The 23,998-nt window shown below is 29.1% G+C and overlaps 2 protein-coding genes across 2 annotated transcripts; both read left to right on the forward strand.

Moving 5' to 3' along the window:
* Window positions 1–11,221: 11,221 nt before the first annotated feature.
* Window positions 11,222–12,343, forward strand: LOC131180778 (endochitinase PR4-like). The gene is made up of 2 exons (XM_058148456.1): window positions 11,222–11,697; window positions 11,794–12,343. The coding sequence occupies exons 1-2, from the start codon at window positions 11,265–11,267 to the stop codon at window positions 12,198–12,200; spliced, it is 840 nt and encodes a 279-aa protein (XP_058004439.1). The 5' UTR covers window positions 11,222–11,264; the 3' UTR covers window positions 12,201–12,343.
* Window positions 12,344–16,675: 4,332 nt separating this feature from the next.
* LOC131180783 (endochitinase EP3-like) lies at window positions 16,676–17,770 on the forward strand. Its single transcript, XM_058148460.1, has 2 exons — window positions 16,676–17,016; window positions 17,112–17,770. The coding sequence occupies exons 1-2, from the start codon at window positions 16,713–16,715 to the stop codon at window positions 17,519–17,521; spliced, it is 714 nt and encodes a 237-aa protein (XP_058004443.1). The 5' UTR covers window positions 16,676–16,712; the 3' UTR covers window positions 17,522–17,770.
* Window positions 17,771–23,998: the final 6,228 nt, after the last annotated feature.

Here is a 23,998-nt window from a genome sequence, read left to right on the forward strand (position 1 = left end):
GATGAGAAAAAAATAATCAGAAAATAAAATTTCATTTTTGAGCTCCATATGACTAAATTCTCATTCATTCTTTTTACAAAAGACCTAAGACTCACTCCTTAATACTATGCCTTTTATACCTTTTCTTTGAGTCTTGGCTTCCATAGTCTTGTCCTTTTCTTATTTTGAATTTGTCTTGAAATGCCTTTGAGTATCCTTTCTCCTTAGATGCAACTTCAAGAATTCTTTAGTAATAAGACAAAGAATCTACACATCACTTTTAAAGTTGGGTTAGATAGATTCTCTTTGAGTTTTGTTATCATCAAAATCAATGATAATATTGAGCGGGGTCAACAATCTCCCCCTTTTGATGATGACAAACTGATCAACTGAATCAACAAACAAAAATAAAAGTGTGTGAAAGTTTATGTGAGTATGTAAATCCAAGTATAGTATAAAATGCTCCCCTAAATATATGCACATAATTTCCAAGAAATCATAAACTCCCCTAAATTTATGCTATAAAGCATTTTCACAATTCTCAAATATAAACACCAGTATAAACACATATTCATCAACACAAGTATCAACACATATTCTCATATCATCACACTTCACAAGTATATCAACACATTTCCATATTTCCATATTTCCATCAACACAAGTAAGTATGAACACATATTCACATCAACATATTTCATATTCACATCAACATATTTCCATTCTCCCCTTTTTGTCATCAATCAAAGGAAATAGGAGAAAATAATCCAAAAGAAGTCCAAAAAAAAGTAGACGCAGAAGGTAGACAAGAGCAAACTAAAAACCAAAAGTATAGGAAACTAAATATGCAAGAATCGAACCAATTTTAGCAGAGGAGGAACCACCCTTTTCAAACCTTTTCTTTCTCCCATCGAATGTATTTCTGCACCATCAAATCAGTCCTAGAGCTTTCCTTAGAGACATTCACATAAGAGATGTGCATAAGGCAATTTTCCAAATCCATAAGCTTTGCACATGTTCTTAAAAATCTAATATGCCAAATTCATTTTTACTTTGTTAACAATGTGCCACATGATACACATATCCAAGTGACTCAAATAACCATAGTAAATTGCTCTAAGCACCTTTTTCAAACTTAACCAAATTAACCATCCTAGCAACATCCTTATGGGTGGAAATTTTATTTCCATCATTGGGCAATTTCAAGCGTAGCTATAGTTTCAACAGATACATCATATAAACTGTTATTCAAAATCATTTGTACATTCACAAACGACCATCCATCCTTGAAACTCAAAAATCTCTTTGAATTGAAAGTTTACTGATTGAAGTACTCCCATTTGATAAATTTTCAATCTAATAGTGCTTTATCCATCCCAAGAGATGGCAGCCCCATTTTGCGTTGGGGAAAAGATTGGGCAGCCATTTTTGCGCTGGGTATCACTCTTGCTTCTTTTTTTTTTCGTCGGTACATTGGTGGTTCTTCCCTTGGATGGGGGAAAAAGACCACTGTTTTATTTTTATCTGTAAATTTTTCTTCCCTTTCAATTTCTTTAATGCAAATGCCAGGGGATATATATCGGAGGTGATGAGGATGAGAGATTTTCATTTAGCATGAGCCATTGTGAAAAAAAAATGTGAAATTAGTTGGTTTTTCGGTATGTAAGAGTGGAGAGGAAAGGAGAGACGATGGGTTTGGATATATTTAAAGAAAATGGGTTTATTTTGGAGAGAGAGAGGGTTTTTGTGTGGCAGAGGATTTTAAGTTCTCTTGCGCTTTTTTATTTCGGTGTACTTTCTCTGAACTGTTTTCTTCCCCCTTTTTTTATTTTAAACAAGTCTATTTATCTTTATAGGCACAAATAAATATTTTATTGAGAATGTAATATCAAATGTGAAAAGATAAATGCAAGAAAATTTCAGCCATAATCACGTTTTGGTTTGAGATTTGATATAGCAAACTAATTTAATATTAGCATACAACTTAGTAAACTAATTTCACAAGTACACAAACAAGTTAGCTAATATTCTTAAACTAATATCACAGCAGATCAATTACACATTCAATAAAATGTAGATACATGATGTCATTATGATTTAGATTTCAAGCTAGTGATTCACACTTCCCAATGTCCCTTCTAATTCTACAAAAGCTTTCTTCATTAAGAGGCTTTGTAAAAATGTCAGCAAGTTGATTTTCAGAGGTAACAAACTCAATCTTGATATTTCCATTTTGAACATGATCTCTAATAAAGTGATGTCGATCTCAATATGTTTAGTTCTTGAATGTTGACTGGATTTTTGACCAAGTTTATGGCACTAGTGTTGTCACACCTAATTGGAACAAGATTATATTTTAGACCAAAATCTTCCAATTGTTGTTTCATCCATAAAATTTGAAGTCACTATAGCCAACAAGATTAAATGATTCGCACTTTGGATACCATAAACCAATTGATTGTGACCCTATGAGATATCTAAAAATTCTTTTGCACTTAGATGGGATTCTTTTGGACATGATTGAAATCTTGCACACAAACAAACAAGATACAAAGAGAGCCAATCATACCTCTATAAAGCTTGGTATCTACTTCTTTACCTTTTCATCACATTTTAATTGTTGAACTCATAGGAGTGCCCATGCTCTTCAAATTTTCCATCTTAAATTTCTTTAGCATATCCTTGATGTACTTTGATTGATTTATGAAGATGCCATCTTTCATTTGTTTAATTTGAAGTCCAAGGAAGAATGTGAGCTCACCCATCATGCTCATTTCAAATTCATTCTGCATAATCTTAGAAAATTTCTTGCAAAGAGATTCGTTAGTAGCACCAAAAATTATATCATCAACATAAATTTGCACAATGAGCATATCATTATGATGCTTTTTAACAAAAAGAGTTGTATCCACTTTGCCTCTTTGAAAATCATTTTGTAAAAGAAATTTACTAAGCCTTTCATACCATGCTCTAGGAGCTTGCTTTAAACCATATAAGGCTTTAGTAAGTTTATAAACATGATTTGGATGTTCATGATTTTCAAAACCTGGAGGTTGTGCAACATACACTTCCTCATCAATATAACCATTTAAAAATGCACTCTTGACATCCATTTGATAAAGCATAAAATCTTTGAAACATGCAAAGGCACACAACATTCTAATAGCTTCAATTGGTGTCATCAATATCAATCCCTTCCTCTTGATTGTAGCCTTGAGCCACTAGTCTAGCTTTGTTCCTAACAACATTGCTTTTTTCATCCATTTTGTTTCTAAAGACCCATTTAGTACCAATAATTGAATGATCTTTTGGTCTAGGTACTAAATTCCAAACTTTATTTCTCTCAAATTGATTTAGTTCTTCTTGCATAGCAAGAATCCAACATTCATCATTTTGAGCATCTTCAAAACATTTAGGTTCAATTTGTGAAACAAAAGCAACATTACCAAAATATCTTCTTAATTGTGCTCTAGTCATCATCCTCTGAGATGGATCATCAATAATGTCTTCTTGAGGATGGTTTCTATGGAATCTCCAATCTTTAGGTAAATCTTCATGTTGGGGCTCATTTACTTGTAAATCTTCCAAATTTGGCATTTCTTCATTAATTTGATCTTCATTGGCATCATGGACATCTATTGTAGTTTCTTCTTGAGTTTCCTCATCTTTGTCATCAACTTGTTCCATTTCTTGACTTGATATTATATTTTCTTTTTCAAAAACCTGTTCATCATTATCATCACAAGCATTTTTCTTTCTAATAGAAGGGTTAGCCTCATCAAACAATACATGAATAGTTTCCTCAATAACCAAAGTTCTTCTATTTAACACTAAGAAAGATTCCTTCATCGGATTTAGCATCAAATTTCTTTAGGTTATCCTTCTTGTTATTTAACAAAATGCTTTAAAATAAGAGATATTTGGTTTCCTTCCTTTCCATAGCTCATAGGGGTCTTTTCAAAATTGATCTAATCAAAACTCTATTCAACACATAACAAGATGTATACTTTGGCAAATTATTTTCACTCAACATAGTTCTAGTCATTTCTTGCAAAGTCCTATTTTTCCTTTCTACTACCCCATTTTGTTGTGGGTAGAAGCTGAAAAATTATGATTGATTCCATATTTATCACAATATTTCTCAAACAAATGATTTTCAAATTATAGATGAGATGCAAAAGCCTTTTCATTTTGAACCATTTCAAAAGTTTCATCTTTGTGAGCAAGGAAAAATGTCCATGTATATCTTGAATAGTCATCAACAATAACTAAAGCATATGACTTTCCACCAAGACTAGTAGTATTCTTAGACTTAAAAGATGCTCTAGTATGCTTTCCTAGTGCACATGCTCTACATTGAAATTCATTTTCATATTTAATCTTAGGAAGACCATTAACAAGTTCTTTCTTAGTTTTGAGAGTGTATGCATGCTTTGCATGACCAGTCTTCTATGCCACAAATAACTAGAGTTATCAAGAGATACTAGACATGTACCATGATTAGTTTCAAAATTATTCATGTCAAGCAAGTAAACATTATTGGATCTATTGGCAATGAACAATGTATCATTATCTAAGTTATTGATTTTACATAGAGAAGAAGTAAACTTTACCTCAAAACCTTTATCACAGGCTTACACTTAGCAAGTTGTATTTCAAACCTTCAACAAGTGAAACATCTAATTATTTTCCTCTTTCCTTTATCTCCAAATTTTACATATCCTCCATCTTTCATTGTGATTTTTGAAAACTTGTCCTTTTCAGAACAACCACTATCTATGTACCATTTTTCACTTTACTTCATCCCTTTGAAACAAACCTGAAATTTAATCATTGAACTTAGGTACCCAAGCAACTTTGGGTCCTTTGGGGTTAGTGACCATACCTTCTTTACCTTAAGACGACCTTTTCTAAATGCACAAGAACTAATCATATGACCTCTTTTATTGCAATAATAACATGTAACATTAGGCAAGGAGGATGTAGATGCTTTAATGAAATGATTCTTGTACTTGTCATAGTTCATGAAACCATCAAAACCAATTCCATATTTCTCATTTGAAATTCTTTGGTTTCCAAGGAGTACATCTAGAGTTTCTTTTCCTTTTGTGAATTTTGCTAAATCATTTGTCAAAGACTCTACCTTAGTTTCAAGAACTTTATTTTTCTCAATGAGCATCTCACATGTTTCTTTTGATATTTTCAACTCTAAGTCTAATTCTTTAAACAAAGCAATTTGTCCTTTGTAAAATTCATTTTCTTTATACACATTGGACATGGCAGTGTTTTGTGATCTCAATGATTCAATCTCTAAATTCATTTTAGTGCACTTTCTCTTGTAATTTCTATACTCATCATATACTCTAGCAAATGCAAGTTCAAGTTCTTCTACATTAGGAGATTCATAAGAATTTACCTCATTGTCGCTTTCTTCATCTTTTTGTGAGCTCTCAACTTTCTCCTCACATGCCATCAAACAAAGAAGAGCAGCCTCTTTGTCACTTGATTCATCATTTGAAGATTCTTCACTGTTGCTCCATACTACTTTCATTGCTTTCTTGCTCCTATCTTCTTTTTCTTTCTTCTTCTTGAGTAGTGGACATTTGGGCTTGATATGTCACACACTCATAACATACAATTTCTTCTTTTGAATCTTTGAAATGTTTATCCTAAATTTTCTTGCAAGCATGACCATTTCATCTTCATCATCACTTGAAATACTTGAGTTGTCACTTGAGTCAACTTTAAATGCAACACCTTTCTTCTTATCTTCATCCTTGTTTGACTTGAGAGCAATGCTTTGTATACCATCTCATGTGCATAAGAGAGCCAATGAGTTCATCATAGGTGAAAGTCTTAAAATCCTTGGTATCTTGGATAACTGTAGTCTTTGCTTCCCAAGATTTTGGAAGTGATCTTATTTTTTTTTTTTCAAAGCTTTTCTCAAAAATTTTTACAAAGCGCTTTGAGAAGATTCACAAGATACTCATATCCGCAATTGATTCTCCTGGCCTCATTTCAAACAGCTCATAATCTCGAATAAGAAGGTTTGCTTTGGACTCTTTAACAACATCAGTTCCTTCATAAGTCACTTCAAGCTTATCCCAAATTTTTGACATCACTAAACACGATTGTATTCATTAAGGTCAAGTGATCAATGCAAAATATAAATAGCTTTAGCATTTATAGAGATATTCTTCCAATCATTGTCATCATATTCATCTACAAGTTTTGGAACTTTAATAATTCTCCATGCATCAATATCCACAGATTGTATGAAATTTCTCATTCTTACTTTCCAAAATGAATAATTAGTGCCATTGAAGTTACTAGATGAACTAGCCATTATGGATCACTCTGTTGTTGTAATACTAAGCAGAAGAGTCAAGCTCGATACCAATTTGTTGTCCCAAAATAGTCCAAGAGGGTGAATTGGACTTTAATAATGAAAAATTGTGGCTTTGTTCATCTATGTGATTCTTCTATATAAAGAGAAAGTAATATGTGCTTCAACAATGTGTTTCTATGTTGCAATTCAATTCTCAATCAATGTATATGGCAATCTCTAATAAAGCATTTATCAACTAATTTTCTCAAGTCTCTCAAGATGTCCACAATTTTATCAACTCAATATATTTAACCAACATTCACTATCATGTATATGAGAAAAGAAATTTAAATTGCATAAAAGTAAAGAGGTAAAGGTTAGAGAAATCAAACCATCCACTCTCTCAAAGAACCCTCTTTGAGTCTTTTCTCCACTATTTGCTCTTTTGAAGGCAAGAGACCAAAAGCCTTTACAATCAAGCTTAAGCTTTTTTACAAAAAGTGCTTGAAACCTCCACAGTGCTATCAAGCACACTTACACTTCTTTCAATAGGTGCTTGTACAACCTCTCTTGCTACAATTTTCTCAACACCAGCTTTTACACAAGGTAGCTAGCTTGAAACACAAGTGCTATCAGCAGCACTTACACTTAGCTTCAATAGGTGCTTGTACAACCTCTCTTGAATGCAATTCAATATTTCAACACTCACTCTTACTCAATACAAATCAAACTATAAAGAGAGATGAGTAGATTTTGCCAATGAAGCTCAAAAATCTTTAAAGCTCTTGAATGAAAGCAATAAATGAAAAATCAATGTTGGAGTTCAATTGTTAGCTTTCATCAAGTGTAAATGAAGTAAAGAATGTGTATTTATAGTCCCAAATCATTTAATGTCAAATGATTTAGACCTTAAAAAATTTCAATGGTAGTATCCAAGGTCATGATGAGAAAAAAAAATAAAATTTCATTTTTGAGCTCCATATGACTAAATTCTCATTCATTCTTTTTACAAAAGACCTAAGACTCACTCCTTAATACTATGCCTTTTATACCTTTTCTTTGAGTCTTGGCTTCCATAGTCTTGTCCTTTTCTTATTTTGAATTTGTCTTGAAATGCCTTTGAGTATCCTTTCTCCTTAGATGCAACTTCAAGAATTCTTTAGTAATAAGACAAAGAATCTACACATCACTTTTAAAGTTGGGTTAGATAGATTCTCTTTGAGTTTTGTTATCATCAAAATCAATGCTCATTTTGAGCTACACGGGGTCAACAATTATTATTAAAATTTATTATTTAATAAAAAAATAAAATTATTGGTAAAGAATTGTCAGGTACGCCACTTATAGTAATTTTGATTGGTAGATTATTCAAAGTGAATTAGCAGCCAGTCTTGGTTGGGTGTTGCATATTAATTAATTATACAAACTTGTTAATCTCATCCCAAATTAGTTGCAGATTATATGGAAGAAATTCCCAACTTGTTCTTCACTCCAAGAAGAATATTCAAAGCAATATATCATATTCCATTAGTCTTTGTGGGGTGGTGAAATTGTTTGTTTGCTGACATTTGGACATTCCTTGATCAGGATATATTTAAACTGCACGGCACTTGAACATGTCGTTTTTATTTGAGAACTTTGAATATCTGCAATCTTTTTTTTTTTTCAGAAGAAATAATTGTCACAACTGTTTTTAGCAACTGTTTTCATATTTCCGATTGCTATTTCCTGTCTTTTTCTATTTTCAAAATTATTATAAAAATCAAAGTAAATATCAAGAAGCATGCTGGCATCAATCCAGCAGCTATGAATTGATAATTAAATTGCTATTTTATCAATAAGGGTTTAATCTTGAGAACAATATTTAAGAGAATTATTTTTTAATGTACATATTTGAGGCTTTAAGAGAGTGTATGTATTAGCTTAGCTTATAAGTTGATCCATTCAATTTATAAATTATAAAACTAAACTGACCTATTTATTTATAATAATTTTTTAATTTATAAATTAAGCTTATAGATTAAAAATATAAATATACAGTTGAAGAACCAACATTTCATTTTGATACTTATAAGTTCTATGTTTATAAATTAGTTTGACCAAGTATTTTATTATATTATTCTAATTTAATTTTTAAAATTTCATCATCAATTCCATTTAATATCATTTTTCTGCCATTTTCAATAATAAATATACTTATAAACTATTTTTCTCTAAATATATTAACTGCTTATCAGTTATTTATAAGTATTCTAACTAAACATGTAACTACTTAAACTTTAAAATGCTTACAAACTAAAATTAACTTATAAGTATTAGGTACTTAAAAGTCGATTTTCATAAGCTAATTTAAACGTCCTCTGAATTTATTAAAAAAAAAAATTTAATCTCGATTAAAAATGCTTTTAATTGAGAAAAAAAAAAGAAAATTGGCTACCATTGAGCCAGTCTTTTTGAAATTTTTAAAATTTTTATATTATCTATAATTTTGCAAAAGAACTAATTTTGTTTAGAATGATATATATTCTTAATAAATAAATAGTAATAAAAATTATTATAATATGATATGTCAAGGAAAAAATACATAAAAGAAAGCTTAATTTTTATATGATTTAATGTAATTTACTTTAGCAATAAATAATCACATAAAAATTTATTTATATTTATAAATATTTTAATAGAATAATGTTTACTTTAATTTTCACATTATTTATATAAATCATAACTAAATTCATCATTATATATTTGTTGATATTCATCATTATATAACCAAATTTATTTATCGAAGAGTAATTCAAAGCATTCATTTATTAGTGGGGATATACCTAAAGAGCCAATTAAGGTCTTTAATTTCTGCTGGGAAAAAAGCTAAAATATTTATTAATGCCATCACGTTAGTCAAAGTTGACAAAATTAAAATTATGAATTTTGGATATTGTATTTGATGGAATCTTTCCGATCCAAATTAAATTGATTTAGAGGTCCAGCCGTCCAGTGAATTGAATTGATTAACAAGACGTGAAATCACCCTATTCAAATTCAAGTGACATTATTAAATCAAAAAAATTTGTTTAAATCAAAAAAATTTGACATTATTAAAAATTCTTTGTTCATATATGATACGTGACAAGGAGAATAATATTCAATGTGGTAATTGATCACTTTGTTGTCTTGGACGATAATATATATATTTTTTTCAACATTACCTTTAAAGAACTTGTTTCCTCGTATAACCTGTAAAAGAATTTAAACCATCAAAAGTTAATAGGAAAATAGGCTGCGCTACTTAACTCTATTGATAGAACATTATTACTCATACTTAAAAATTCAAAATCTATAATAAAAAGAAATCAACTATATGTGCTATATCTCAAACTGCCAAAGAGCCCATTAAATACAACAATAAACAAAAATAATTATTTTCCTCAATTTTTTTATAATATTTTCATCATTTATTTTCTAATTAACAGTCAATTTGGAGTTTGAGCATAATAATCATTTTATTAATGGAATAAATTTTTCAAAATTAAATTATTTTTTATTAAAATATAAAAATTGACCTATTTTTTTATGTATTTCAAATTTATAATTTATTATATTTTCTAATTTAGTACAAATTTCACTAATTATTTATTCAATAATATTTGAATATTAGTTAATCTGATGATAAGCGTTATTAACTTTCAGTTAATTAATTATATATTGTTTTTCAAAAATTATGTTGTACTTACATTACAATATTTATGAATGAATTATTTTTTTTTTAGATTTAATTATAATTTTTTTTCTTATCAAAGATTGTGCTCTATATATTTATATTATGATTAAATTATCATTTTTTTTAAAAATTAATTAATTACGAATTTTTTTTAAAAAAAACTTTGAAATATATTATCAAGTGTCGAATTTTTTTAAAAAAAAAACTCATTACGTTTTTACTTTCAGAAAAAGAACTCAGTTTTGATCTTTAGAGAAGATATTATTGAAAGAGTCAATAATAAAATCATGAAAAAATTAATTTTTTATAAATAGTAAAAGAGATATAGAGAATAATTCAATTTAAAAAAAAAATTGACATAATTTTTTATAAATAGTCAAAGTTGACATAATTAAAATTATGAATACTGCATTTGATGAATGAGGAATCTTCTGTGGATGAGTGAATTGAATTGGTAAACGCTTGGACGGCAAGATAATGGTATATGTGAATCACCCTATTTAAACTTAAGTTGACTTAATAATTTTAATATTCAAATTATATTTATCTCTATTTTAATTAAAATTTATTATAAATTACTTACACATATCTTAAATTTTATTGTTATTATTTGAATATTATTTAAATTTATTTAGTTACATAATTTATATAAAAATTTAAATTTTTTATTTAAAATGTAATATTCCAAAATTTATAAATATTAGTATAAAATTATATATATATATATATATATATAAGAAATTAATTTTTTAGAGAATTTATTTAGGGTTTGAGAGTTAAAAAATTAAAAATATCACAAAGTAAATTTAAGTTTTAAGTATGTAGAGATGTTTTTTAATCAATTAATGTTTTAAAATAATACTTGTAATAATTAATAATAATAATTAAAAAATTTGAATCTATAAAGATAAAATAAATAGAGATAAATGTTACAAAATAAATAGAGATAAATGTTTATGCCAAAAAAAAAAAGATTTTTTATTTTAATATTTAATTCATAATTAATGGTAAATTAACTTTAAATATTAAATTTGATAAAATTATTATTCTTAAATTTGATGCAAATTAATGAAACTGAGTTTTTCTGTAGCCTTCAGCCATTAATCTGTATATTCAAACTGAATTTTTCCTACTTCTATACTTTTTAACATTTTCTATGGTAATAGCATTATAAATACCTCACTCTCAATCTCCTTTGCCCATCACAATTTTCTCTCCATAACCTGCTCTAAAAAATTAATGGCACCCCTTCAGATGAGAAGAAATCTTCTAACCATCATTGTTGCCATTTGTCTGGCTGCAGAAGCCATGCCCAAAAATGTAGTGGCTCAGAATTGTGGCTGTGCAGCCAATCTGTGCTGCAGTCAATACGGCTACTGTGGCACCGGTGACCCTTACTGCGGCCAAGGATGCAAAGAGGGTCCTTGCTATTCTACGCCTACGCCCACCACACCATCCAGCAGCGTTTCCGTGGCTGATGTAGTTACTCCTGATTTCTTTAACGGGATAATCAATCAAGCCGCCGGGAACTGTGCCGGCAAGAACTTCTATAGCCGCGATACATTTCTCAGTGCTCTCAATTCATATTCTGATTTTGGCAAGATCGGTTCAGACGATGATTCCAAGCGCGAGATTGCTGCTTTTTTTGCTCATGTTACGCATGAAACAGGACGTAAGAACTATTTATCAGCAACATTAATTATACTTTACGTATTAAAACTCATTTCAATAACGAACTTAAAAGAAATTAAACATTCTGTTTTTGCAGACTTCTGCTACATCGAGGAGATAGATGGAGCCTCCAAGGACTACTGCGACGAAAAAAACACGCAGTACCCATGTGTTCCAGGCAAGAACTACTTTGGCCGAGGACCTCTTCAACTGACATGGAACTATAACTATGGACCAGCTGGGCAGAGCAATAACTTTGATGGGTTAAACGCTCCTGAAACTGTGGCCAATGACCCAGTTGTGTCATTTAAGACTGCTCTCTGGTTTTGGATGAACAATGTTCGCCCTGTTGTAACGCAGGGCTTTGGTGCGACTATTAGAGCCATTAACGGTGCAATTGAATGTAATGGTGGAAATTCCGGTGCTGTTCAGGCTCGTATTGGGTATTACACAGATTATTGTAACCAGTTTGGTGTTTCACCTGGAGATAATCTTAGTTGTTAGGTAGGTTACCTTATCGGACTTGATTATATTTTAAATAATAAATAATGATGTACTATTGCAGTAAGTAATCTGACTACTCGTCGGAGATGATGTATTACATGCAAAGAATAAAAAAAGAAAGTGGAATTGCATTTTTTTGCTTCTTTCTTTGTTGTTGTTGTTGGTTTTTTTTTTTTTTTTTCAACTTTTGCTCGTTAGGCACTCTAATATTATGATATATTATATCATGCTTAATGGCTTAAATAAAGTCTGATATTGTGATAAATCGTCCACTATATCTCATAAGTGAGTAAAGTTCGAACCAGAAAGTTGATGATTTAAAGAGTCTCTCACATTACATGTCCAGTGCTTGAGGAGATTATTCTTCCTCAACCATAAAATAAAACAATCAACATTTCTCCCACCTCCCTACGACCCGCTGCCAACGAGAGCTTACCCAAATAATCCCCAAAGGCTGGTCCAAACTTTCCTTTTTTGATACAGATGAATCTGTGATCATTTTAAAAAAACAGCCGTTGAAGGAGGCTTCCAATGAGGCACTGCACATGTGAAGTTTGTTGAACGGGCCTTTCAACGACAGTACCATTCATTTGCTCTTGCAACACCATAGCCAAACGACAAATTTCAACAGGTTCTTTTCAACAATTATCAAACACCAACAGGTTCCTAGCATAATGATAATCAATGCAATATTAGACTCGTCCAAATGCTCTGTAGTATATCTATGTGTGTTTAGGTTGCTAGAAACTTTAAGTTGTAATTATATTCATTCTGTTCATCATTGATAGGATAATCTGTGAATTTATTTTTGATGTTCCCAATTGACTAGGTGTTATTTTCAATTGATTTTTTTTTTTTAATAGCAAATAAAAAAATACTCTCTGGGTATGACGATTATAACCTCCTTAGGCTTGAAGTGTGGAGTTATCGGTTAACTTTCTTGACTTAACCCAATCCTATAGGAGGGAACCTAATACTGAATCCGAGGTGGCACCCAATAAGACAAATCATTGGACAATCCATTGCTTCCTCCCATTACACTCCTAAGCGAAGACAATACATAGTCATTATGCTGGTGCGGGGAGTCGAAACGAAATGGGACAAGGCCATCTCACTAGGTTAATCTGATAAGTCCAAATGCTCTATGGTATATCTATAGGCTTAAGTGACGAATTAGCAACTGTTTGCACCAAAAATAATTATCTTATCTCATTAATTACTTTTTAAGGTTTGTAATTAGTTAAATTAATTTATTGTGATTAGTTAAATTAATTTTTTGTAAAATTAATTTAATTAATTTCGTTGCATCAATTTAATTATAAGGCCTAAAATAAATATTTTAATTATTGGGGTAGTTATCGGATATTTAATTATTGGAGGTTATTGATTAATGGGAAATTCTTACCTAAACCGAGTTTGCCCAAGGCACAAACATGTGGAATCTCTTTATTTAATAGGTGGATCTTACCACACATTCTATGTCTTGGATTTATGTAAACTCGATCTAAGCAAGAAAAATCTTTGATTAAATGCGAAGTTATTGAACTAACCACTACAGGAAGTTACCAACGTTAACAAATTAATGGATAGTAGTTGCGGTAATTGCTTTGGGCGTGCAAGGCGTGAAGTAGAGTAGACTCCAAATACTTTCAGTCGGTTAGATGCTATTATAAATAACATCGGTGTACAATGGAAAAAGTCCTAACAACCCAACAACTCAGCCAACCAATTCAACAATCAACAACTCAATCAATTAATAAAGGACTTCAGCAGTCTAATCAATTCAAGAATCGAGTTGCCACTTTCAATTTTTAGGCATAATCTATTTCAATTTCTATTTTAATTTCATTTTCCAAGCATTGAATTTGCTTTCAAAGCATTGTATTTGCTTTCAATGAAGTAATATAATTTCAATTCCAATTCCTTCTAGTGAGACAACCTCTCATATTTTAGTTTACTATATAATTAAAGGCGAAATTCTATTCAGTGTAACTGATTCCTACAATCATTTGATTTAGAAGTTAGGAGCATAGTCTAATTAATACATTCAGTATCTAATATGCCCGCATTCAAGTTGTTTGTCAGCTGAATTATTTTTACAGCAAACCACAATGAATTAGTAATGAATCCATTACTAACCTATAATTTTGCAACAAATTAACAATGAATTTAGCAATGAATTCGTCAATCCATTGTTGATATATTTTTTTTAGTGATTGTTTGGAATGTCTTATGTAATTTTATTTTCTTCCATATTTACAAATATGTCATTATTTTTTATATTAACATATTAAATTATAATTTTTATCATTTTTTTTCAATTCAAAATTTTCATCACATTATTATTTTGTATGAAAAGTGGTTTTCTAATTTTATCGCAATATTGAAATATTTTATTACAATTTTATCTTTTTATCTAATTACAACTTTACCATTTCACTAAAATTAGTATTTTTTTCTTTGATTTGTAAGACTTTGATTAGTTACATATTTATCCATTCACCATGAGTGCTTTACATAATTTTGTTTTGTTTGTTATTTTTAATTTTTTCGATGTAGTTAATTTATTGTGAAATAGTAAAATTATTTGACATGAAAATATTATTTTTCTCTTCGAAAATTTATAATTTTTTGATATATATATATATATATATATATATATATATAATTTAAAAAAATATAGAGAATAGTTTAAAAACGAAAAATGACCCCTAATAATTATAATCTTCTGTTAATTTCGCTACAACTTTACCAAAAATTAAAATCTTTTCAAATTTCTTTTAAAACTATTTTTTAAATTAAAAATTAAAGTATTTTATTAATAAAGAAAATTAGAAAGTTAAATTTTTATTGACAAAGCAAATTGGAAATTTAAAGCAATAGTAATAATTATAAAATAATAAATCAATTTATTATAATATTTTTAAAAAATATTTTTACTATTCATAACTATAAAGAATTTAGTATTTCCCCTCCAAAGTTGGAGCCTAGCCCATGATATGTATGCTTACCCAATTATTAATTGATATATCACTATAAAATATAATGAGTTGATTATAAAATATAAATTTTAAATTTTAATTAATTGAGTGTATAATTTATGCACCCCTTTGATTTTGCTGTCTCCATTGAAAAACTAAAATTAGCGAACACAAAATCTTATCCAAACTCAATAATCCCATAATAAAAAAAATCCTTAACAAATGAAATCTAAAATCAAAATAAGAAATTGACCAATTTAATTAATATAAATTATAATCAAAGCAATCAACTCAAATTTAAGAGATTAAATTATTATATATACGAAAATAATAAAAATTGAATTATTATAAAAAAAATAAAATATAATAGATTAATTTCGAAAAAATATTTTGTTAATATAGGAATATGGCTGAGCACTAATTTATTTTTATAAAAATAAATGAATTAAATTTAAATAAAAAAAAATTTAAGAAACGTTAGTGAGAATGAAAGCATAGAAAAAGAAAGAGTGGAATAGTCTTTTCGAGAAGGAGAAGGATAAGTCCTTTGGACATTGCGGTCAATCCAAATCATCTGCCAATATTAAATTATATTTTTATAAATTTTTTATTTGTATTTCATGTCTCCTAAGTTGACAGGTGTCCTCGAACGATGTGTTCGTGTATCTTCTGGTCTCCGCGTATAGAGTCTGCTTTTTTTTTTTTTTTTTTTTTTATATATCATATGGAAAAAACCAATTTAGTATTTTTTTATAAAAATTATTTTCTGATATTAATTTATTATTATTTTAAAAATAAACTGTTAAATATTACTCTATTAAATGCCATTAAAATGAAAACCTAGAAGGCAAACACTAAATTCTTGGATGGATAGAAATACAGCATAAATGATTAATTTCTTTTTTATTAAAAACTTTAGATCTGCAGGTATAAAGTCCGGAAAATGCAGTTTATTTTTTATTAATATTTAATAATTTAATTTTTTTATTGACTATAAAAATAGTAAATTCTGAAAAATTAATGATATAAAATATTTCTTCTTTCAAAATGAAAAAGTATTAGCTACTACTCTATTTAGAAGTTTATTTCGCTCTATTCAAATTATCTCTGAACAAAAAATTTTAATTACTTAAGTTTGTATTTTTTTTTTCGTTTTAAGAATATTATGTTACACTTAGTTAATACTTCTTATTAATGAATTGTTAAAATTTTTATGTATAAAAAAATGAAAATCCCCAATTGCCCATCAAAACAGAAACTGAAAAATAATTTAATAGAGTTATCAGATATTATCAATTGGTTAGACTTTTCAATTCTATGAAATAGTAACTTCTCATAATATCATACCAAACTATTTAGACTATAGAGACTTCCAGTCCACACGTCTCCTTTTCCATCTTGAACTGCAATTCTAGCAATTAAGCAGCCTCAAAGCTTCTGTGAACTCTATAAATACCACCTCTAATTCTCATTTGCAAGCATGCCACTCATCACTTTTTCACATACTCTATTTAGGCCAATCTATCTCAAAATGTTAACCCACAACAGCATGATGAACCTTCTGTTTACCATCACCCTGGCAATAATTCTTGCAGGAGCCCTCCCTAAAAATGTCAGGGGCCAAGGTGTCTCGGTGCCAGACCTTGTGACACCAGCTTTCTTTAATGGCATAATCAATCAAGCTCCTGCAGGTTGTGCTGGAAAGAACTTCTACTCAAGGGATGCTTTTCTTAAAGCTCTCAATTCATATCCTCCATTTGGAAAATTAGGTTCCGCTGATGATTCTAAACGGGAAGTTGCTGCCTTTTTTGCTCATACCACCCATGAGACTGGATGTAAGTGCATGTTTTTTCTAATTTCTTTTCTTGTTTTTCATGAACTTTATATATGCTGATGTGTTTTCTGCTTCTTGTTTTCTTTTTCATGTCAGATTTCTGCAACAAAGAGGAGCAAAATGTTCCTGCTAATGAGAACTACTGCGATACAAACTTCCCAGATTATCCATGTACCCCAGGCAAGAGATACTTCGGGCGCGGTCCACTTCAACTAACATGGAACTACAACTACGGAGCAGCTGGTAAAAGCATCGGTTTTGATGGGCTGAACAATCCTGAAATTGTGGCCACAGATCCTGTCATATCATTCAAGACTGCCTTATGGTATTGGATGCAAAATGTCCGCCCTTCTGTGACCCAAGGTTTTGGAGCTACAATTAAAGCCATTAATGGTGCTGTTGAATGCAATGGAAAAGAACCTGCCAAAGTTCAAGCTAGAATTGATCTCTACACTAAATATTGTGGCCAATTTGGTGTTTCTCCAGGGGTTAATCTCCAATGCTGAGATACTTTTGTATTGAAGAAGTCAGAATAATAAATGCACGTACGCCAATCCTGCTAGCTTAGTTGATATCCTTATTTAGGAGAAGGTCGAGTTTGAGTTTTCTTATTGGTCAATAGTCATGTCCTGTATTGACTGAATTATTATGTGATGTGGGATTGTAAAAGAGGATGAGTATCCTCCCATTGTATGTGAGCTTGCTGCGTGCAGATAAATAATAGAAATATATAATAATTGCATCATTTTCTCTAATTAATTTCCCTTTCATCTTTTATTTTTCATTTTCTTGAAGGGTTTTATTTTCATTTTTAAGAAGTAATAAATGATCATCCAAGGGTTAGCTAAGTAAGTAAGCATGTGTATTCTTCACTTGATTATATTAGAATTTAACTCTTAGACTAGCACCCAATGACAAATCCATGGGATTGACAGGGACCACTGTTCTCGCCTAGTATTTTAATTTTTAATGGCGAGTAGGTTGACTGTAAGTATACTTTTAATATCTTTTTCTAAAAAAATATTTCAATAAAAGTGTGAAATAATTATATTTATTTATTCACTCAATTAAAAAAAATAATTTATGTTCCTAAAAAAAATTAAAAAGTTATTTTTATTGATTCAACTAAAATAAAAAAATTAATGACTTCTTTTTTAAAATTATTTTTGATAATAAAAAATAAATTAAAAAATTAAAATTATAAATAAAATACATTAAAAAATAACTATAAATTTAATTGTTAGGTTCTTCGCTAGCCTATAAGTTTAAATACAATACATCTTATAGGCTCCTAAATTTAAATATTGCGTATCATTGCCAGCACCCGAAAGTTCAACTCCTATACTAGCCCTAAGAAATAATTTTTTAATATATTAAAAGTTAAAAAAAATACATGTATATAAAAAGTATATAAATTTAAATATAAATATTTAATTCATGGTTAAGTTCATTCCCACGTGAGTTGGAGTAAAGCACACATATATCCATGCAAAGTAAAACATCAAATATCAGGGCTTAAAAGTTTACCAAAATTAAATTGGTGTTGTCGATTGATGAAATGAGAACTGGCCCACCCATTATTGGGCCAGGCCCATGTATCAAAGGCCGAGGCCATCTAATATGCTGCGGGTGTAGAGGGGAGATAGTTCATACTTCCCTTCGGATTTGCTTCTCCCAACTCTGGTTGAGCACAAGACTATCCCGTAATGCATTACGTGGGCAGCATCTTTATGGGCCAATACGCACGCTAGAAGCAGTAGTTGAAAAACTGCTGGAATAAAATGCTAGGCGGGAGCCATTTTTGAAGGTTACGAAGTTTGCATGTGCTGTATAAGGAGAGAGAAATAAAGTTTTTGAGTTCGAATGACTGTAGAATTAGGACCTCAAAGTATAATGGACTGAGCTTGAAGGAGGAAGACTCATAAACTCGGCGTAAGGAGATGTGAACCATGAGCTAGTTAAGGAAAGTTAGAATCTGAGTAGAGAGTCAAGAAGAGCCAGACCCAATTTGATGAGCCAACTCATGTAATGACCACTGAGTCATATGATGGGATGTGAGGAATTCTTGCATGGGTCGGAAATAAAAGAAAAGAAAATTATATGATTAATTGATTTCATACAAAGTATAGTATAATTACTCTGTTACAGAAAATAGAATAATTTCACATAAATTTATCACTTATCTTATTTAGATTTTCATAAAATATTCTTTTTTCCATAAATTAGTTAATTATGAAAATTTTATTAACTTAACAAAAAAAAAAATAAGTTTCCTCAAATAAAAATGCACGTATAATATTTTTTTAAAAAAATTTAAGAGATGAAGTTGCATGAAGATTTTTTTTTTCGTTAAGTTAATAAAATTTTTATAATTAACTATTTTATAAAAAAAAATAATCATTTTACAAAAATTTCATAAGGCAAATTATAAATTTATGTGAAATTATCTTATTTTTTATAATAAAGTAATTATACTTTATATAGAATCAAGTAATTATAGAATGTACTTGATATCCAAAGGCTTATAAAGCAGAGTGATTGAGAGTTTAAATTTCAGCTCAATTTAGATTCATTTATTTAATAGAAAATAACTTATATATGAAAAATATTTTTTAAAGAAATATTTTTAAAATAATATTTCTATTAAAATATTTTTAATTATTTAATTACAATATTAAATTAACGGTACATTTATATATATATATATATATATATATATATATATATATATATATATATATATATATATATATATATATATATATATACATTTTAATTAGATTATTAAGGTCTACACAATGAAAAATTACTTCATCTTTTAAAAAGTTTATAAAAAATTATTTATTTTTTGTTCATTATTTTTTTGAGTGCCCTAAATATTAAAAAATACGAAAAAAATATTTTCTAGAAAAATATTTTTATAAATAAATGGTACTTTAATATAAAGAATAATTTATTTATCAATCATAAACATTAAACTATTGAAAATAATTTTAATATTATTAAATTCAAATTTATTAACTACTCTAAACAATAACTTAATGTCCATGGATCGTATATGTTATGCAATTGCTTAGGTAAGTTTCTATAATTTGAACAATATAAGTATTTAGTTCTTATAATTTTGAATCCATCAATTATTAGATTTACATCGATAATTATTTTTTTTCTTTTAATTAAAATAAAAATTAATGAGATGGGCTAAACAATTCAAAAATTAAAAATAAGAGATTAAATAATAATTTTTAAAAAAAAATTTAAATAATTAATTTTATTAAAATACATGAACTAATAAGTTTTCTCCATTATCCATAAGTTGTATTAGTTGATTAAGGTTACTATTGTCCACATTTGACTCGTTCTTAAATGTGGACCAAACATCAACCCAATATGATATAACCCAACACTTGCCTAAGCATGGGACAAAATTTATGACCTTCTTAATAAAAAATTTCAAGTTTAATTTAATTTTTTTTTTTATCAATAGGCAGACACCTGACTTAGAAACAGGATATGCATCTTAGTAAAATTATAACAATTTTATCAAGGAGTAGAATTTCATATAAGTCACGCACGCACACTTTTCATATCTGATATGAGATTCCAAAGCACTAGGCCACAAACTTACTTGGCTTTAGGCTATGCATAGAGGACTTCAGCACACATCAAATCCGCTAAAAGCTATGACCTTTGATTTTTAGTATTGGTAGGCAGAGAGAAGCATACACCCAAATTAAGGACAGAAACGTTCCTTAGTAAAATCATATAAATTTTACTAAAACATGAAATTCCATATAAGCTACGCACAGTTTTCAAATTCAATGGAGGATCCGAAGGATAAATTTCTTAAGACCTAATAAAAAACTTCCTGTATTGCTGTATATAGTTTATTAAAATTGGGTTCATTTTGCTTTAAAAAGAAATGGGTTCATGTTACCCTCTGTCCCTGAATTGCAAACCATGATACTCTCATTTTTCACTTTTGATGGTGCCCGTGGCAGATTAATAACAAATTTTATAATGGTAAAAAAATGTGATGTAAATTTAGAATTTGGTAAAAAAGTAAGCTGTTCTTATTAAAATTAACGTTGAATAAATGTTAAGTGACAAATTATAATTTGGAAATTTTAATGAATATTAGAGCTAAATTTAGAAACCGCAAATAAAATTAAATTGCTATAATAATTAGAAGTAATTACTCAATAAAAATAACTCAAAATTATAATAATTATTAGAAATTTAAATTTTTAACAAACTATGAAAAACTTGTTTAAAGAAAAGAGATTAAACTATTTTAATATTATATTAACAAGCTAAATCTAAACTCAAAATTATAGTATTGGAATTTTAGTACTTATTGTGTCTGTCTTAGTTTACAAATCAAAACTCTAAAAATAAGTTTATTTGTTTATTTACAATATTTTTTGTCCTTATAAACTGAAAAAATTAAGTTGAGGGACTGATTTTTTATTTTAAAACTTATAAGGTAGTTTGATCAAGCATTTTATTATATCATCTTTATTTAATTTTTAAAATTTTGTTGGACTTAGGTGTCTTAACCCATGTTTTGATGATAATAAATAATTAGTATGCTACTAATATACTTTGAAAGTGTTTGTGTTGAGTTTGTAAGCACTAGATTTAGAATTATCAAATTGCTTCAAATCAAGGTTAAGAAAGAGCAAGATAAGGAAGCAAACATTTATGGGACCCTACAATGTAACTTTTATTTATTTTATATCTTGTAAATATCATTTAATTAATTGTGTTGGATCAAGTCTAGGTGATACTAAGAATATCTTGTTCAACTTAGTTTTTACCTAATTCTTCATCAAGGGAAAATTAAATAAATTTTTCAAAAATGTAAAATTAATTTTGAAAAGTATTTTAGTTGCAAAATACATTGAATTGGCTTTTCAATGGTTCAAACAGATCAAAAATCAGAGTCCGGATCAAAAAGTTATGAGTTTTTTAAACTCTTAATTTCTTAGTGTTTTTACTTGTAATTTTTCTTGATCAAGGGGGAGTAAAATGAAATTTTTACATTTAAGAAATGCAAATTTGTTTTTGAAAGTGTTTTCATTGAAAATTTTGTCAAATTAGCTTTCCAATGGTTCAAGCAGATCGAAAATCTGAGTTCCGGTCAAAAAGTTATGCATTTTCGAAGCCTAAGTGCCCTTATGACACTTTCTGTCCAGAGAGCACTTTGGCAGCTAAAAGTAAGAAGTTCGACTACCAAAGTTCATTCTTTAAATCATAGTTTTTGAGAGTTAAAAGTCATTTTGTCCAGAGAACACTCCGGCAGTTGAAAATGACTTTTCAAAAGCTATTTTTTGGCGCTCTAACATTCGGCAGCCGAAGTAAATAACTTCGACAGCCGAACCTGAGTTTTTGCAACTCAATAAAATAGAGCTTTAGGTGGTTGAATAGCTAGTTTAGCATTTAATGCACCTCCAATGATTATTTTCTTGCAAAAACTATAAATAGGCACTATTTATGACTGGAAACAAGTTTTTACAACAATAATCTTTTTAAAAATTTATCATGTTCTAAAGATTTTCTTCATTCTTTCTCTTTAGAACTTGAGCTACCATAGTTCATGTTGAGAACTTGATATTTGAGTTGTAAATTCTTTGTTCTAAGAGTTCATTCAAGGTTGTTGTGAGTACTTATTGTAGTTTTGAGCATGATAGAGCTTCAAATAGCTCTTGAGTGTAAAGGGATTTGTAAAAGAGCAAGGGTTTACTCTTGTGATGATTGTGAGGGATTTATTCTTCAACCAAAGAAGAATTTTAGTGGAGTTAACTCTCAAGGAGGGCCTTGAGGAGAGGACGTAGGCTTGGGATAGCCAAACCTCTATAAATCTCTTGTGTCATCATTCTTCCTTTACTCTTTTTTGTGTTTAAATTTCTTTTAATCTTTAATTTTGCAATTAGAACCCAATTCACCCCCCCCCCCTCTTGGGTTACTATAAGGGACGATAAGTGGTATCAGAGCTGGTTTCCATTCAAAGACTTAATCATCTTGGAGCAAAGATCAATGGCAACCCTCGATGCACAAGAAGGTTAATCGATAGTAAAACCCTCTTTCTTTGATGGACATGATTTTCTTTATTGGAAGAATAGGATGTATTACTTCCTTAAATAAGAAGGAATGGATTTATGGGATATAATTGAAAATGGTCCCTTCATTCGTATCAAAATAGTAGATTATAAGCATGTGCCAAAGATAAAGGGTGAATGGAGTAAGCATGATAAGTATCTGTTTTCTTTGAATATAAGAGCTATGCATATGTTGAGAATTTCTTTAAATGATTTTTCTTATGCTAAAATTTCTAAATGCTCCAATGCTAAAGATATATGGGATTCTCTTGATTCTATGTGTAATTCTAACCATTGTTGTCAAGTTGATGAAGTTCAGTACACCAAAAACTATTCCTCTCATCAATAAATGGAGCAAATGCCGCAAGTGGATAACGCTTATGAACAAAGCTTCAAAGAACACTCCATGATTAACATGTGCTTAATTGCTTTGGAAGACGACGAAAAAAAAATCAAGAAGAACAAGAAGCATGGAATGTTCAATATCCACAAGATGTGAAGGTGAAGAGATCAATGATGAAGTTGCCAACATGTGCTTCATGGCAATGGAAGAAAGCTCTAATGAGGTAACTTTAAATGATGATATTATTGAATTTTCTTATGATGAACTCGTTAGTGCTCTTAAGGCTATGAATAATGAACTAGAACTAAGTTATAAGAAAAATAAGCTCTTGAAAAAGGAAGTAGTTTGTTTGAGGAAAGAAAATGAGACCTTAATTAAGGATGATAAACCTTTAGGGGATGATATGCAAAAATCCTTAGATAACCTCTCATTAGAAAATGAGAAGTTGAAAAATGAAATTATTGAGCTAAAACCTTCTCTTTCCAAATTTGCTAAAGGAAAGGATAAACTTGATGCAATTTTGGACTCTCAAAGGTCTC

This window comes from Hevea brasiliensis, chromosome 6 (genome assembly GCF_030052815.1).
Source record: "Hevea brasiliensis isolate MT/VB/25A 57/8 chromosome 6, ASM3005281v1, whole genome shotgun sequence".
Classification (NCBI taxonomy): domain Eukaryota; kingdom Viridiplantae; phylum Streptophyta; class Magnoliopsida; order Malpighiales; family Euphorbiaceae; genus Hevea; species Hevea brasiliensis.

What these genes read in the sequence shown, in the direction of transcription:
- LOC131180778 (XM_058148456.1), top strand. Translation starts at nt 11,265, where the DNA reads ATGGCACCCCTTCAGATGAGAAGAAATCTTCTAACCATCATTGTTGCC. An exon ending in TGTTACGCATGAAACAGGAC is followed by an intron (nt 11,698 to 11,793) that starts GTAAGAACTATT and finishes CTGTTTTTGCAG; the next exon opens with ACTTCTGCTACATCGAGGAG.
- LOC131180783 (XM_058148460.1), top strand. Translation starts at nt 16,713, where the DNA reads ATGTTAACCCACAACAGCATGATGAACCTTCTGTTTACCATCACCCTG. An exon ending in TACCACCCATGAGACTGGAT is followed by an intron (nt 17,017 to 17,111) that starts GTAAGTGCATGT and finishes TTTTCATGTCAG; the next exon opens with ATTTCTGCAACAAAGAGGAG.